General features: G+C 46.5%; 1 protein-coding gene across 3 annotated transcripts in view; it reads right to left on the bottom strand.

The window, feature by feature from the left end:
- Myo18b (myosin XVIIIB) overlaps nucleotides 1-17,786 on the bottom strand; it is a 258,854-nt gene that overhangs the window by 170,291 nt on the left and 70,777 nt on the right. For all 3 annotated transcript variants that reach the window (XM_005396137.1, XM_005396139.1, XM_005396138.1), the window contains exons 14-17: nucleotides 17,163-17,253; nucleotides 14,681-14,873; nucleotides 9,934-10,014; nucleotides 7,755-7,902 (exon numbers count right to left, since the gene is read on the bottom strand). In XM_005396137.1, the coding sequence (XP_005396194.1) occupies nucleotides 7,755-7,902; nucleotides 9,934-10,014; nucleotides 14,681-14,873; nucleotides 17,163-17,253 (513 nt within the window). The remainder of the gene's footprint in view (nucleotides 1-7,754; nucleotides 7,903-9,933; nucleotides 10,015-14,680; nucleotides 14,874-17,162; nucleotides 17,254-17,786) is intronic.

Genomic DNA, 17,786 nt, shown 5'->3' with positions numbered 1-17,786 from the left:
CAGCGTTGGGCCAGGGATGCAGCTCAATGGCACAAGTGTCTGCCTGAAATAACACAGTGTTTACCTCCATATCCCTAATGCCAGCATCACGCCTAGCACATGCAGAGTCTAGAAGTGCGTGTGGAATGAATGAATGAATGGATGAATGAATGAGCGAACGAACTGCTGGTTATTAATTATATTGCTCTAACCATCATGATGCTCCCAGGTTACTTTTCCACATTTGGCAGAGTTGTCCTCTCCGTAAACCACCCCAGACTGATTATTAGTAGGAAGGTGGTACTGAATGATTCCTGTACCTCTTCTGCATGACCTTCCTTAGTTTTCTTCCCTGCTACTGTCAATGTACCCACATGCATCAGGGTCTTGAGTCTTCCCCTGAAGACCTAATCTGCTACCTCTAAATTGTAACGATCTTAGAAACCAGGAACCTGCCTTTCTTGGAACTCCTTGTAAAATACACCCAGTCAGTGAACCTGCAGGCTTCCATGAGGAAAAGGCATGGATTCTGCCACCGGTCTGGCTGCACAGAGGCCCTTTGTGCCCACTGCCTGGGTCACCTTTAAGTTCTAGATAGCAGAAGTTGTCATCAAGGTACATTTCCAGTTAAGCGAAATGCCGCTGCATCAAGAGCCTCCTGTGAGCCCTTCAGGGCTGTGTTGTTTCTGGCCTCATAGGAGTCACCTTCCAATAGGAAACAATAGAATCCCATAAGAAGCAAGGAAGCAAGGTGCACACCAGGCTCTGGCACATATGGTGTCACTGTCCCTGCACAGGTATCTATTTATGAGGCTGCCATCCCTCCAGCAGGTTGGAAGCAACTTGAGAGCAAGAAGTGGGGTTCATCTGTCATAAAGCTTCTCAACTAGCACAGAGCTGGGCTCTAAGTAGGATCTTTCTGTGGAAAGGGGGAATACAGAAAAAAAAAAAAAAAAGATGTTCATGTTTGCTAAGCCCCAGGCAGGATGCCCACTCCGCTGGAAGTCTAACTCAAGGGATATCACTCCGCCTTCATGCTGGCCAGTGATACGACCATCCCTGGTCTGGTTTCTAGAAGATGACACTGAACTTCAGAAAAATGAGGCAAGGCTGGGCGCAGTGGCGCATGCCTGGAATCCCAGCCCTTCAGGGGCTGAGATAGGAGGATTTCCATGAGTTTGAGGCCATCCTGGACTACATAGCAAGACCCTGCCTCAAAATTTAAAAAGAAAGAAAGATGAGGCAACTCTGCTAAAGATGCAGAACTCATCAAAATGGGACCAGGCTACAGATACGAGTCAGCAGGCATTAAAGCTTGCCTCTGCCTAGAGTGGTGGCCAAGTCCAGGCGGTACCACATTTCTTAGGAACTGTGTTGGGAATCATGTTGCAGGGTCTAGGGCTGCTCATTCCTCTCATTCATTTCTTTCTCCTGGAGTTGGTTTTCACACCACAATTTTATCCATCAAAGCATTTTGCAGGAAGCCTTAGGTTTTTAGGACACACATGAAGACTTCCAGAAGATAGATACTTATCTAGCACAGTTTCAGCCTCTGTGCCTCACCCAGGAGCCTGAACCCCTCAGTCAAGTCACCCACGGCCCCAGCAGGTCACCTCTGCAGTTTTGAATGCTAATCATTGGCTTTCTCTGGGCCTAGGGTGCTGGCAGCTCCCTAATGAGCTCACTTGCCAATATGAGGACGCTCAGTAAACGTACATTAGGCGAGGCTAAGGGGCAGAAAGAGCAAGCCCTGATTAGCCAGAACGCCCTAAGCGTCCTGGTTGATTGAATGTTCTCATTAACTCAGAGCTAATCCTCAAGCTTTAGAGGGAAAGAACCTTTTTAAACAAAATATCTGAGTTAATATGACTGCCTTAGTTTGAGACAAAGAAGGTAACAGAATCTCTTCCTGGGAACTGAGAGTCTTATAGCGTCCTTCTTGGGGTGCTTCATGGAAGAAGGAGAGGAGGCCACAAATGTAGCTGAGTCCCTTTCTGCCCCAGCCACACCATCCAAGATGCCTTCTGTTGCCAACCTGCTTTCTGCCTCTTTTGCATAAGTTAGAATTCAGACAACATTCCATTTGAGAATTCCACTTCATTTGGAACTCTTCTATGTTAAGTATTCTTTGTGCACCTTATCCTGCTACGGGTGTTCTAGGTGCTGCATGGCAGAGGTCACCAGCCCAGCCTGTCCTCATGGAGCTGTCATTCCTCTAAAGGAATACAGCTGGTGAGCAAGTGTGGGATGCCCAATGGTTACCACTTCAACAGAGAAGAGGAAAGCAGGGGAGGGAGATAAGGGTGCAGATGAGGGGGGTTATTTATTATTTTGTGCAAGGTGGCCAGAAAGGCCCCAAGACTAGAAGAAGATAAGAAAGCCCATCATGCTAGAATGTGGTGGAAGAGTATTGTAGGTGGAAAAGAATGCCAGTATGTGATCCTCGAAGTAGCAATAGGATTTGCATGTTAGATGAGCTACAGAGACAGTGCAATTATATATCAGCCCATCTTTCATTACTATAACAAAACACTGGAGGTAGACTCCTTTATAAAGAAAAGAGGTTTGCTCACAGATTTGAAGTCCAGAAGTCCAACAGCATGCTGCAGATTCTTGTGAGGTCCCTCCTGGCTGCGTCCCATCATGGTGGGAGTATATCTGTATAGCCTCCCTCTCTCCTCTTATAAAGTCACCGGGATTCCATCATGGAGACCCCAGCCTAATGATCTAAACTACTCTGACATTTTCAGAGGACCCATTTCTAAACACCACTCGGATTAAGTTTCAACCTTTAAATACCATGAACATAAGATTTGGGGGATTAAATTCTTATGTGAATTTGAAGGGGAGACCTCGTCAACTACATTCATCTTCTTAGGCTGTCAAAAGCCAGGTCACCTCAAGGGGGACTGCCCTAAGAAGCCCCCTGGGCCATACCCTGACCGTAAAGGTGACCACTAGAGGTCGGACTGCCCTCTGAAGCGAAGGCCCCAGAGCTCGGACCCCTCCTATCAGCCGGTCCAACAGGAACGAAGGGGCCCAGGGCATACTCTGCCTTCTCCCTCTGGTCAAACCGTTATCTTCAAGGAGGAGCCCCACATAATCATGACTATAGAGGAAAAATTAAACAGCCTATTGCTGGACACTGGCACTCGTCTCTCGGTCTTTCTTTTCAATCCTGGCCTTCCTTCCAGCCATCACACCTCAGTGAAAGGAGTCACTGATGAGAAGTAATCCGTTATTTTTCACAACCCTTAGGCTGTAACTACGTGTTAGATCTTTCTTGCACATCTTTGTTTTCCTGAGAAACCACTTTGAAGATACCAACATGTATTACAGCAGCCATTAATAATTTCCTACCAATCTGTCCATAACTCTGTAAAGTTTCTATTGTTCCTATGCTATTTTGTAAATGGATGCATGTTTATTACTATGTGTTTTCAATAAAAAAAAAAAGAATTTGAAGGGGACAAATTATATTCAAACCACAGTAGACTTGAACACAGCAAGCAAGCAGAGGGGACGGAAAGAAGGCAGATATCCCCTGAAGGCTTGCTATGTTGTGGACACAGATGTGGGCCAGATAGAAATGTGCCCTGCCCTTGGTGAGCTCACAAGGTAATGAGGGAGAATGATGACAAACAAGCAAGGCAAATAACTGGAATATTCCAGAGCCTGCAAAGAGTTCTGAAGGATATAAACAAGGAGTTGAAATGGGGTGAGGGGCTGCCCATGAGTTAGCTTCAGACAAGGAGGGAGAAGGTCTCTGGGGGTAACTCTGTGCAGGATTGGGAGGAAGGTGTCTGTAATGGTTGATACATTGTGTCAACTTGAGAAGTGTAGAAGCTTAACTAAGTAACTCTGCAGTTCTACATTCTAGGGTGTAAAGGACGTGCCCTTAGACCTCTAGGATTTTATTCATTGTGTCAACTTGAGAAATTTAGAAGTTTAACTATGTGACTCAGCAGAGGGCCAGGGTCCTTACTTTGTAAACATCCTGAGCCTGTGCAAGAGGACATGGTGTGAGTGCTATACTCTCCTGAGGAAGAGGGAGTAGCCTGCTTACAGTATAAGGGAAGAAAAGCAGCTTGCTCATCCCCTCTTTTGCTCTTGCTGCTTTTGCTGTCTTCTGCTCCTTGAACTGTTGTCCCTGTTCCCTGACACCCTGCCTTGGAGTCAGCTGATTATTGACTTAAACCTCTATGAACTGTGAGCTAAATAAACCTTTCCCTCTTTAACTTTGGGTGTCTGGTATTTTGTCTCAGTAAAGAGAGAAAAGTAACTAAGATTGTGCCTACATGGTCTTTGCACCCCTCAGTTCATTGGTCCTTATAGCAGCTCCAGAGGTAATTTTTCTGATTGCCATTTTACAGAGCAAAGGGGACTCCCCAGAAGTCACTCATGTTGCAGTTCAGCAGTGGATTGGGGACCTGGCCCAGACGGACCAAAATCTGGGCTTTTCACAGGACCACCTCCAGATTTCTTTGGAATCTGAATGAGGCTCCTCCTCTGTTCCCCATCCTTAAGCCCATCAAATGCAGAGCCAACAGCCACTTTTGCAACTTGGAGAGAGGAGGGGTAGTGGGCCTGCCCAGCCTTTGGGGCAAGACCAACTATGGGGCTCTTGGAAGCTGCTTGGTCCCTGAAAGGCCCTGGAAATCTTCCTCAGTGGGTCACAGTGTCTCATCCAGACAAAGGCTTCAACAATAGACCACCCTATATCCATCCCACTTTGTCAGCTGGCAATGGGGCAGATACACTTCAGATCCCAGAGCCTAGGAGGAGGGAATTTAGTCACCACCAGGGTCATGTCCAATGCCGGGACTCCATACCCTGAAGGGTCCAGGACCACAGTGTGGCTTTTCTGGGCAGTGGACATCTAAGCTTCCATGGGCCTCTTCTTCCATAAAGTCAGTGCACATGTGTTTGTGTTGAGTGAAAGTTGTATGTCTGTAAATTCTATTGTGCAGCTGCATTGGTACAAGGACAAATATTATTTATATTACTGATATATAAGTATACACACACGTATTTGACCCACATTTTTTCTTAAGCTTTTTAACAGAAGTTAACACATTTTTGTGAGCCTCCCAAACCATGGACCCCAGGCACTGTGCCTCACACCACATGTCAGAAAAGTCAGCTCCGGGCCTGTCACATGCACAGTCAAGCTCTCTAGGAGCAATTTGGGTACCAGTGCCCTGAGCTTGCTGCTGGAGCTATCTAATGCTATGACTGCTGCTACTTAGAACACCCTGTCTTGATGTGGACACAGGAATCTACTATGAATGTCCCACAGAGGTCTTGGCTGGTCACCATTGGCTGGTCACCAAAAGATGGTCACCACAGAACATTCACCATAGATTGGTCAACATAAGATGATTACCATAGCATGGAGTGTCACCACAGAATAGGATAGGCACCACAGAATGCCACCATAAAACTGTCCCCATAGAACAGTCATCATATAGACTGAGCACCATAGGCTAGTCACCAAAAGATGGTCACCACAAAATGGTCACCATAAGAATGTCACCATGGAATGGATGTCATAGGAATACCAGTATGGAATGGCCACAAGAGGTAGTCAAGCTGATCACCATAGCATTGTCACTGTAGGACAGTCATCATAGGTTGGCCAACACAGAATAGTTACTATAGGTTGATCACCACAGAATGGTCCCCATACTGCAGTCACCATGGGCTAGTGACCATATGATAACATAGTCACCCAGGCTGGTCCCCACAGGCTGGCTACCATAGGATAACCACCAGAGGCTGGCCACCATGGAATGGCCACCACAGGATGGTGGCCAAGGACTGGTCATCATAGGATGATTACCATGAATGGTTGATCACCATAGGCTGGGTAACTCTACTGGCACTACCTCACTAGGCAGCAGATCTTTTCCCAGTTTCTCATAAACCACTCCAGCTGGGGGTATTCATCCCAAATACACCATCAAGATTGTACTTACCTAGGTCACCAATGATGCCTACACATCAAATCAACAATGATGCCTCAGCCCACACCTCCAGGACCCTCTGCAGCACCGACTATAGTACATCCCTCCCCCTGTGGCTTGCAGAATGCCCTGTCCCACTGGCCTCCCTCCTCCCTCCTGGCCCTTCTTTCTTAAGCTCCTGCCTTGGCCCTGACTCCCTGACACTGAAATGTCCCAGGGTTGAGTCCTTGGACATCTTCTTTGTTGCCCTCAGTGGCCTCAACCAAAATTAAGGTCCTCAGTCTCCTTCATACAGACTGAGCTGCCTAGATACCAATCTCCTTTTCTACCCCACCCATCCCATGGAGGTGAGTTGTTTGTTTTGATCAATGATGTATCTCCCAGGCAAGGACAGTGGCTGCTCACAATAGGTGCTCCATAAATATTTGCTGAATAATCCCATGAATGAGTGAGCCCACATTTGTCCTGGTACCCAAAGCTATCTGGGACTGATAAGGTCTGAAAGCATATTTACCTTCCTTAATGCCTGGTGGTGCGGGAATCACAAAAGTTAATCCAGACAAGCCTGGTCTGGGATCTGCCTTCTAACACTCCTCCTCTGGCCTGACCTTGGACAAGCATCTCTACCTCTCCGGAGATGTTTCCTCATCTTGGCAACAAGAATATCTACCTCGAGACCTGCAAAAGAATCCTACCTGACCACGCAGCTAAAGCTCTGAGCATGCCACCCTACATGGAGTGTGTACAGCATTCCTTTAACTCCTCGTATGACAGAGGAATACTCCTCGTCACATTTAACACCCTGTCCTCCCCAGTAACCTTGCAGCAGCCTATAGCTGATGACAGAGCTCTACACACATGTGACTCCCTCCATCACTGTAGGAGAAATTCTGCAGAAAGAGGAGCTAGGGTGACTCCCTTCCTCATTTTAAAAACATATCAACTAAGACTGTTCAGCATCACACAGGAAAAGGAAGGAACACTGGACTTGAACTTGGGCTGACAGATGTCAAATCCCATGATCTCACTGTTCCAGCTCAATGCCTCAATCTGCTTTCGTTTCCCCTACCCATCACCAAATGCCATGCATGGACTTCACCTGTCAAACTCCTCCAGACTCTGCGCACCTCCCTGGGGCAGGCCATCCTCTCCTGCACTGATCAGCTGCCTTCCCATCATGCCTTCACTGTGCAGCCTGGGTCAGCTCCCCAGACCACTAATCTGACTGTGCTTCCCACTGCCTAACATCCTTCCTGGCTTCTCACTGCTCTAGGGCAACGGTGATAAAACTATGGCATGTGTGCTGCAGTGGGTTGTTTGTATCATTGAGAGATCTGAATGGTCTGCTATAGGGTTAAGAGCAAAGTTTGTGCATATCCCACAAGGGTTCCTGCCATCAGAGCCCAAATGACATCTCCACCATGTTTTACATTGTGTTCCCTTGCTTGCTGTTGGATGTATATGCGTGTGTGTCCCCTGAGTTACCGGAGGAATCAGATCTGCCCAATGCAACGCTTCAGAGCCCAACCTCTGCCTAACAGCACTTACAAGTGCTTACCTGAGAGCCTGACCACTGTCTTTTCCACACAAGGATAGGTACCATATCAGGCCAGAACAGGGCTATATAGAACAGGACCCAGTCCACTGTAGCTGCTAATGTGTTTGTTACATATATAAATGAATAAACGCATGAATGAAAGCATATGCAGTCTCTGTGCAGCCCTTCTTAGGACCTTTCCTATCTTTCATGGACAGATTCCAGCACCCAAGCTGGACTCAGCCCCCTCCCCCATACCCTTGCTCCCTTACCTTTGGCCCCAGCTCCCTTCTTCTCAAAGGCTGCACGTAGACGCTCAAGCACCATGCTGTCATGGGAACCCTCTATCTGGACCTCCTCATCCAAGACCCAGAAAAGGCCCCTGGCATCCTCAGTACCTCCTCCAGCCGGTAAGTGGACCTGGTGGAAGACCCAGGACACATTAAGGGGCCCTGATACCAACAGAAGCCAGCTGTGGGCTTTCTTCACACCAGCTGGAAATGAGGCAGGAGCCAAGCACTAGCCATCAGCCTAGATCTAGGTTCCCGCTCACCCCAACCCCTTCAAGGTTGAAGCCACAAAATTATAGCAACCTCTCTGCTGTAAGGGGGTCTGAGTCCTACTTCTGTCTTTAATTCCTGTGTGGCCTTGGGCAACTTACTTTATCTCTCTGGGCCTCATTTCCTTCTATGCAACATGGATAGTGGAAATACCTTCCTCAGAGGGCTGTACTAAGGATTTAGTGAGGGGAAATCTTCTGTAAATTGTCTCTTTCTAGATACACACAGATAGTTGGTCTATTTGTGTATTGCCAAATGGCAAGGGATTGATTCCCTCCTCATCCTATTTTCTTAGAACTCTTTGTATTTTTCCAAATTAAAATCTTGGAGAATGAATTTAAAAATAAAACCAGCACTCAAAGAATATTTTTGGAAGAGAAAGTGAACTTGATTCAATAGCACAGACATGGAATTTTAAATCTATGCACTATCTTCAGCAACCACCCAAGTAACTCTATAATTTTGCTTATGGGAAACTGAAAGCCCTGGGGAGTTTCAAGGGCTTATCCAAGGACCCACAAGGAATGGCTCAACCAAAAAGAATACTGAGTTGTTATGGAGGAAATGGGATGTGGACAATGACCAACCATTCCAGTGTTCCCTGGGACCCAGGTCTGCCCATATGTGCAGCTTTCAGAGCTAAGGATGGGAGAGTCCCGTTCACACCAGGACAGTTGCTCACCTAGTTGGGAATATGGTCCATACCCCTCAGGGTTCCAGAGAAGGAAAGGGACACATCTACGGTTACACAGTGAGTCCAGAAGCAGAACTACAACTGGACCCCAGGTAGCCCAGGCCTGTACCTTGGCTTTCTATGTTAGGGCTGAGACAGACAGCTGGGCAAAGTAGCCACTTGAAACCACAGCCCGGTGGCCTTGAAGCCTACACCATCCTTCCCAGCTAACTGTATTGAGTGTCTCTTTGGACCTGACCCTTCCAAGGCCAGGCACAGGTGAAGAAGTGGACAGGAGGAAGATGAGCCAGAGAGCTGCTGACAAGAAGCACAAACATGGCAGGCACAGGGGCTTGCAAAGGAGGGGGCTTTGCAAGAACAAAGCAGCTCACTGTGTGTCAAGAGGAGGCTTGGAGACCAACTCTGGTCAGTGAGACAAGGAATGAGAAAGGTGACCTGCTGTGTCCAGTGGCAAAGGAAGGCCAATTGTGGAATATGACTGTGTGCCACAGTCCATGCCAGGAGCTATGTGAGCAGTGTCTCATTGACAGGCACCACCCAGGGAAAAGATCACTCCCATTTTGGAGATGAGAAAATGGAGGCTCAGAGAGGCCAAGCAATGTGCCTGAGGTCATCAAAAGTGGACTCCACAGCCCAAGCACTTTCACACCAAAATGCAAAGGGCAAATAAAAAATAGAAGTGAAAGGAAAGGGCCAAGTGTCTATGACAAGGTTAATCCAAGGTCAGTAAGTGGATTCTAGGGATGGGAAGAGTGAGGTAAAGACTCGGGCATCCCACAAAATATAAAGCCCATCTGTCCTCAAGAGCTACCCCTTCCTAAGCCCTCCACTGCCCAGCCTTCCTGTCTGCCAAGCCAGCATCTTTATCTGAAGGTGCCTACACTTCCCAGGTCAAAATAGCTGGAGGACCCTGAGAGTCCTCAGTTCAGACCACAGGCCCCCAGTCTGCTTCCTAAAACTGACTCAGACATAAAGCTGAGCAGTGGCTCTCACCCTAAGTCCATTTCTATCCCAAACCAATCAACACAGGACCCAGGAAGAGGGGAGGCATCCCAGGTGTGCATCTCTAACAAATGCTGGGGGATTCCAGGCAGTGCGGGCAGGGTAAAGACTTCCGTAGCTTAAAGACTCACATCTTCCAATATCTTACTGAAAATATCACATCTGGGAACCTTGGTTCCCTAGGTCCCTTGTTACCTGGGAGGGATTCTGATCCATAACTGCCACCGTGGTCCCTGGGGAAGACTCTGGGAGGTCACAGGGCACAGGAATGCCTTCCTAAAAAAAAAATCACAGGACGTAAAAGTTAGCTCCTTCAGTGAGCTGAGTCAGGCAGAAAACTTCTCAGGAAGAAAAAGAAATAAGGACTTTCATTATTACTGTGATGGTTAACCTTGATTTTCAACTTGACTGGCCTGAGAGACACCTAGGAGATTAGAGAAGAACACTTCTGGCTGTGTCTGGGTGGGTCATGAGGGCATGACCCTGGAGACTATATCTGCCCCTGGCCCCTTCCTCCTAACCTCTTCCCCATTTCCCCATTTCCTGTCTGCAATGAGGTGAGCAGCTTTCCTCCGCCGTGATGTTTCCACCTTGGATCCAGTCAATTATGGACAGATACCTCTGAAAACATAAGCCAAATAAATCTCTCCCCATTTAAGTTGCAAGTGTCGGGTATTTTGTTCCAGCAAGGGTAAAGCTGACTAATACAACTTTTCAACCTTTCTCTTAAAAAACATTTTTTAAATTTGTAGTGAAAAATGAATGCATAAATAAATAAATTTGTAGTGTAACAAGTGTAACATTAATTTTGCCACTTTAATCATTTCTAAAGGTATGTATTGGTGATATTAAGTGCATGTACAGTACATGAAATCTTCACCACCTGCCACCTGCACAGCTTTTTAAAAATGGAAATGTATTAATTGTACATATTAATGAGGTTCAGTGTGATACTGCAGCACATGCATACAGTGTGCACTGAGCTTTTCATGTTGTGAAATCAAAACTCTACCCATTAAACAATTCCTTCATTCTTCCCTCACAACATCCCAATCCCAGTAACTAGTTTAGTTTCTGTCTCTGTGAATTTGACTGCGCTAAGTATCTCATAGATACCGTATTTACCCTTTGGTGACTGGCTTACATCATCCAAGCTTCTTCCACGTTGTAGGTGTCAGAACTGCCTTTTGGAAGACTGAATAATACCTCACCAAATGTACATACTACATTTATGTTATGTGGTTTTCTGCTGATGGAGATGTGGATTACATTCACCTTTCAGCTATTGAGAATAGTGTTGCTAGGAACTGGGGTGTGCAAATATCTCTTCAAGACCTCACTTTCAGCTCTTTGGGGTATATATGCAGAACTAGAATTGCTAGATCATTAGTAATTCTATTTTTAACTCTGAAGAACTGCCCTACTGTTACATGTAGTGGCTTCACTGGTTTCCATTCTCAACAATTATGGGCAGGGCTTCCAATTATCCCATGTCTTCAACACTTGAGGCTTTCGGGACGTGTGTGTGTGTTTTGTTGTGACAGTAGCCATCCTAATGGGTATGAGGTGGTGTCTCCCTGCGGCTCTGATTTGCATTTCCTTTGTGATTAGTGATGTCAAGCATCTTTCCATGTATTTAGTGACCATTTGCATGTATCTTTTGGAGAAATCTCTACATGCATCAATTGCCACTTTGACATTATTTTGTTTTCATTACCTCTTAGCCTTTATGTGAGCATAAGTATGGTAGATCAACATTCCAGTACTTCCTGATATTGCTCATCATGCCCGGTGTTATGGTTTGTGTCTAAATGTTCCCCACAAAACCTCATGCAATCATAGGTGGGGCTTTTTCAGAGGTGGCTGGATCTAGAGTGTGTGATGCTGGGACTGATTCATGGTACAATGCTAGGCTCGAGGGCACTAGGATTAAGGATGTGAGTGCTACCCACCCTAAGTAGCCTGGATAAGATAAAAGGAGCAGAAAGACACTGTTAAGTTCCCTTACTTGCTTGCTTTTGCTGTCTTCTGCTTACCATGAACTGGTTCTCCTCTGTAATCCCCTTCTCCCTAACCACCCAACCTTGGAACCAGGTGATTATGGACCGAAACCTCTACAAACTGTGGTATAAATAAACCCTTTCCTCTTTAACTTTGGGTGTTGGGTATTTTGTCTCAGCAACAAGAGGAAAGTAACTAAGACACAGGGTCATCGGCAATCATGCAAGAGCTTCATCAGAAACTAGTAATTCAGGGCCAAGGATATAGCTCAGTGGCATAAGCACCTGCCTGGCAAGTGCAAGTCCTGAGTTCGATTCCCTGTACCAAAAAAAAAAAAAAGTTAAGAAACTAGTAATTCAGGGGAGGGGACAAAAAGGGAGGAGGAGTAATTGGGAGGATATGATCACAGTATGTCATACACACGTATGAAAATTCACAACAAAACTCCTCATTCTGTAAAATTAATATGTACTAATTAAAAAGAAAACTGATAATTCAGTACAAACCTTTTAAATATTTGCAAAGCACCTAATAAATCCTAGGCTGAGTGCCCCATGCTGGAAGAAGCAAGCAGAAATATGGGTAATAACAGCTGCCATTAAATGTAACAAGAAATACCTGACAGTGCTGTGTTTCTTAGATGTTCATCACAATGTTGTTTGTATCTTAAACTCGAAAATCACCCAGAGGTCAGAAAAAGAGCTGATAACCACTGAAATGCACGTTTGCTACAATTCGTAAATGGAGCAGAGAAATATAATTTAAGGCCATGAGAAAAGCAGCAGACAACGAAATCCTGTGTACAGAGGATAGGAAATCCATACAAAGGACAAAATACGGAAACATGATTGCTGTGAAGTCCTGAGAGCAGTAACAATGGTTGCCTCCAGGTAGCGAGGCTGAAGGAAACTTTTTCTTTTTATTTATACGAACTTTCTAGCTTTCAGTAAAAACATCCTGCATTATTTTGATACTAAGAAATAAGTGAAACATTATAGGAAAACTGCTACTTTATATTGAATCCTAACATTGACCAGGTACTCTCTGTCCTACTTCATTAAATGCTCAAAACAGCTACTTATAGGAATGTGGTAATAATTTTTCTAAAAGCAGCTTCGCTCTCTGCATCAGATCCCTGTGCCAATGTTCCTTGCAGACTGACATTGCAGCTTTTCTGTTAAGAAGTGGAGCCAGTTTCCTTCCTCCCTCAGTCGGGGCTCAGCCTTGGACTTACGCTGCCCAGTCAGAGTCTGCAGAAGTGACCCCGTGGCAGCTCCAAGTCAAGGCCTCAAGGTGCTCTGCACACTTCTGCTGATAGTCCTGGAACTCCCTCCAGCACCACGAGACTCACCTGGGCTGGCTTGCTGGAGGCTGAGGCATCAGGGAGCGTGGACAGGCTCTAAAATCATATCCAGAGGACCTCCAGATACATGAAACAGCCCAGCAGGGTCACCAGAGCCACCTTCCCAACTTACACCTGACCCCAGACTCAGGAGCCGACCCAGCCAAGACCAGAAGAGCTGCCTAGACTGCCCAGAGACTTGTGAGCAACAATAAAAAAGCTTTTTAAAGCCACCGTATTTGGGGGTAGCTTATGGAAAATGGTAACTAATACAGAAGTATTATCTCTATTTTCCATGTAAAGAAATGAATGGTCAGAGAGAGGGAGTGACTTTCCTAACGCCACACAGGCCAATAAGTAAAAGGTAGGATCAGATGCCACTAACATCATTTGCTACAGATTTATCCATGACATTGATTTCATTTTGACTGCTACCTGGGCTCCAGCCAGAGAAATAACCATAATTTCAATATTCATTTTCTTGTGGAAGAATGATAATATGGGTATTTCTAATACATATTTTTCCATTAACATCTACTTGAGTCAAAGTGGTCACCTTCAAAAATGGAGGAGATATGGGTTTGGGGACCCAGGGTCCTACCAACGTCCTCACTGTCACCTGGCTGATGGGTGTATGCAAATGTTCATTTGGATAAATTCACTGAGCTGCACACTTGCAGCTTATATACTTTTCTGTGTGGTTATGACTTGAATGTGTCCACTCCAAAGCAGAGGTGTGGAATCTGCATGGCCAAAAAGCCCGTGTAATGATATTAAGAGGTGCAGCCTTCCCAAGGCGATTAGGTCACGAGGGCTTAAGGCCCTTAGAAAAGAGGATTCCTTCCGCATTTGGCTCTCTTGCCCTCCACTCTCCAGGACATTTTCTTCTAGGGGCAGCCCTGAGGTGCCGTCCTCAAAACAGAGAGCAGCCTCACCAGACACCACACCTGCCTGCACCTTGACCTTGGACTTTCAAGCCTCCAGAAGTGTCTGTTCTTTATACAGTAGCTGGTCGCAGGTATTTTGGTAAAGGCAGCACAAATCAGGCTAGGACGTGTATAAATGCTTGAACAATTTTCTAAACAAGGGAAGGGTTGAAAGAAGCACATTTGTACAGGTACCTGAATGTGTTCCTGTCTCCCATGCGTGCCCTTTCTGTAAAGTGCCCCAAGAAATGGACAGCTGGATCACAGGGCACGTGTGCCTTCAGCCACGGAGATTGCCACCTTGTGCTCCACGTGGGACTGTGGGCTGCTGTCTGCACCCAACCACAGGGCCTTCTGCACTAGGGAGAACGCAGAGAGGCTCTGAGCCTGGGTGTGGTGGGAGACGAGGGCTGGGTCATCCCAAAAAGGGGACAGCTTGAGAACAAAGGTTGGGGAAGTCCCAGACCCTGGGCACCCTGGGCTGGAGAGGCAGGAGGCAGTGGGTGGAGACCGGTCTGTGATCAAAAATGGAGCAACAGAAGGCTGCAAAGCCACAGATGAAATGGGACTGCTCTGTGATGATCTGCACAGGGGACATCGTGGGATGCTGAGGGTGAGCTCACCATCTCTGCCTCCAAACCCCGGTGAAGGTCCAACTCCAGCCTGCCCTTACCTCTTTGTATCGCTCTAGCACCGAGACGAAGGTCCGCTGATAGAAAAGCAGCTGCAGACGCTCGTGAACATAATTATGGCACAGCTCCTCGAAGGTGGCTGCTCGGTCCTTGCCCTGATGCCGGGGATTCTGAAAGCCTGGAGAATCTACAACCATGATGGAGGCCATGGAGAGATGCTGAGAGGAGAAGGATCTAGAGAAAAGAGAGAGAGGCCCCAACATGACATGGAATCCGAGAGCCCTTTGGATCAAGAATCCTTTTCCATGGCAGAGCTGGACAAACTCAAGCAGCATGCCAGGGGGTTTGGAGATCCAGTAGATCTGGTTTCAAAACCAAGCTCACTGCTTAGAAGCTGTGTGACCTTGGGCAAGTTACTTTACCTCTCTGAGCATGGGTTTCCCCAGCTGATAAACAATGACAGGAGTGAGTAGGCTGATCTCACAGGCTGCAGTAAGTACCAAAGGAGTTAAAAGTATAGAAAGTGCCTCTCATGACACATGGACACAGACAGTGTTCAGGAAATGTGATTTCTTTAGCAGGTGCAGAGAAGAGAAGAAATGATCAGCCAATGGTAGCCTGGAAAACTGGCTCCAAAGTTACAGCTAGCATTTCCTTTGCTTCCTCCAGTGGCACATGGAAGCAGGAAAATCATTTTGTTCAGGGTATCCATTTACAAAGTTCTTCCAAGCTATCACTTCCTAGAATTCTCCTGATGAGTCTGTCTGGGTGGACAGACCAGGGTCTATTCCCATGACAATGCACAAGTTAGAGACTTGGGTGTCAGTTACATGTGGGTTTCACCCCTCTCTCTGCAATGGGTTGTGTGTCTCTGGAGAGTTTCCCAACCTCTCTGAGCCTCAGCCATGAAAATGTTAATGATGAATAGGTCTGGGGGCAAAAGTCTGTAATCCCAGCTCTCTTAGAGATCCAGGCAGGAAGACTACAAAGTTCATGGCCAGCAGCAGCATGGGCAACTTAGCAAGTTAGTGACCTTGTCTCAAAGAACATTTTAAAAATGTTTAGAGATGTAGCTCAGTGAGAAGGCTCTGACTTCAATCCTCCTACTAAAAAAATTATTAATGATGGAGACCAGCTACAAGGGCTCCTGGGAGGACACTGGATAACTCATCTACCATTGTAAGCATGAAGGCTGCCATGTGGTCAGTGCTCAGAAAATGTCATCTGCATTATCATCATTAGCATGATCAGCTCACAGCTTGGAGAAGGCTTGGTGTGAACCTTGGTTCTCTGTTTTCTCTGCTGAGGCTTCCCATTTAATAAAGTGTGTGAAGATGGAGATGACACAGCTAACCTGGAGAAGGCAAGTACTTACTAGAGATTAAAATGAGAGTTTGTTATTGACAAGTCCATTTCACAGATGTGGCCCCTGAGAATCCAAGTTATAGAGCGGTTACCCTTGCAGACTAACAGGGGCTCTAGTAGCTGAGTTCATCTTCCACCTCTGCACCCCTCCAAGCACCCTCTCTGCTTCTGGATGCACCTGCCATCTCTGATGGCAATTACTCACCAGCAACAGACCAACAGGTCAATACCAGGTCCATACCAACTTGGAGACCCTGGCTTTCTATGGCTGTGGGCCAGCCTCATCCTTTAACAGGATTTCAGAGCCTAATTATGCTTCCTGCTCTCCCAGAGGAGGGAGCAAAGCCCTTGTCTATGTTCTCCAGTAACCCCACTGGAACCACTTAAAAGGTTTCCAAAGATGCACTCAGAAGATGCAAAATGAGGCCCCAGGTGCCCACAGCCCAGCAGGGGCACCTTGTAGACACAGTCACCCCAAAATTATATCCTGGCTGCTCCCTGTTCCCAGCAAGAAAAATGAGACAAATGAACAATATGAACAATCAGGGGGATTATTGTGGGAGACTCAAGGCATGAGGTGAGGGTGCAGCCTCCACGCCTCATCTCATCTGTTCAATGAGCTCAGGTTAGACTACAGGATATGAGGCAAATTAAACCATCAGAGTTGTCCCCAACCTTTACTGGGCACTTAAAAATTATCAGGCTTTATTATAAATATTTTTACTATCACTATTAGAAAGTCACTTTGATTCATATTTTTTTTAATCCTCACCTCTACCCTGGAGAATAGAGCTATTTTATAGGTGCATAAAGGAAGATCAGGGAGCTGAAAGGACGTACTCAGGTCACACAGCCAGTGTGAGTGGGCAGCCACGGTGGAATTTAAACCCAGAACTGCCCATTGATGATCCCCTTGCCTGTTCCAAAAATACAACTCCGTGGTTTGTGTCTTTCACTCTGAGTAACTATTTTGAAGATGATAGACAGTGTATTCACTATTGTTATTCTCTTATTTTGTTATGAAATTTTGTTCTATTTTTTCATAAAATAAAATTTTAAAAAAATGTGCTCCTTGGCAAAAGCGGAAAAAAATATCACTCTGCCAAACTGCTCCACTGCAAGAGACCCACTCCATGTGGGACAAAAGGTCACCGTTACCTGTTGATGAGCGAGACCACAGCTGCAAAGAGCTCTTGGTACAGGCCTGAGGCCATGCCCTCCACGCATTCCGTGCCGGTCATCTTGAACCCTGGAGATGGGGAAGAGGCAAGGTCAGGATCTTGTGGTCACAACAGTGCCCACGGTCCAGGACAGAACTGCAAAGCAGCAGGGGTCACTTGACTACAAAAATGTCCCTTCCCCAGGCACATCCCTCCCTTGTTGAAGTGATGTGATCTGGTTCCTAGGACAAAGTCCAAGTGTCTTATCACATAGCCTGGCCCTACTCCCCTCCAAGTTGCTCTCCTGTTCATTCTTCAGGTCTCAACTTAGAGACCTATCGTGTGGATGTGCAATGTTCCCCACAGGTCCGTGTGTTAAAGGCTTGGTCCCTAGTCCAGGGCACTACTGGCAGGAGATGCAACCTTCAAAAGGTGAGGCATAGCAGGAGGTCTCTGGCCATTGGGGTTGTGCCCTTGTAAGGACCAGTGGGACCCTGGTCTCTTGTGTAAAGTCCCTCCCTCCCCCACCTCATTTTCTGACCACCATGCAGTGAGAAGCTTCCTCTGCCATGTTCTCCCCTCAAGAAATGCTGCCTTGCCACAGACCCAAAAGCAACAGGGC

Source organism: Chinchilla lanigera, unplaced genomic scaffold, assembly GCF_000276665.1.
Source record: "Chinchilla lanigera isolate Chin_1 unplaced genomic scaffold, ChiLan1.0 scaffold00054, whole genome shotgun sequence".
NCBI lineage: Eukaryota > Metazoa > Chordata > Mammalia > Rodentia > Chinchillidae > Chinchilla > Chinchilla lanigera.
The sequence above is the reverse complement of the archived record's forward strand: the minus strand, read 5'-3'. Positions and strand labels throughout refer to the sequence as shown.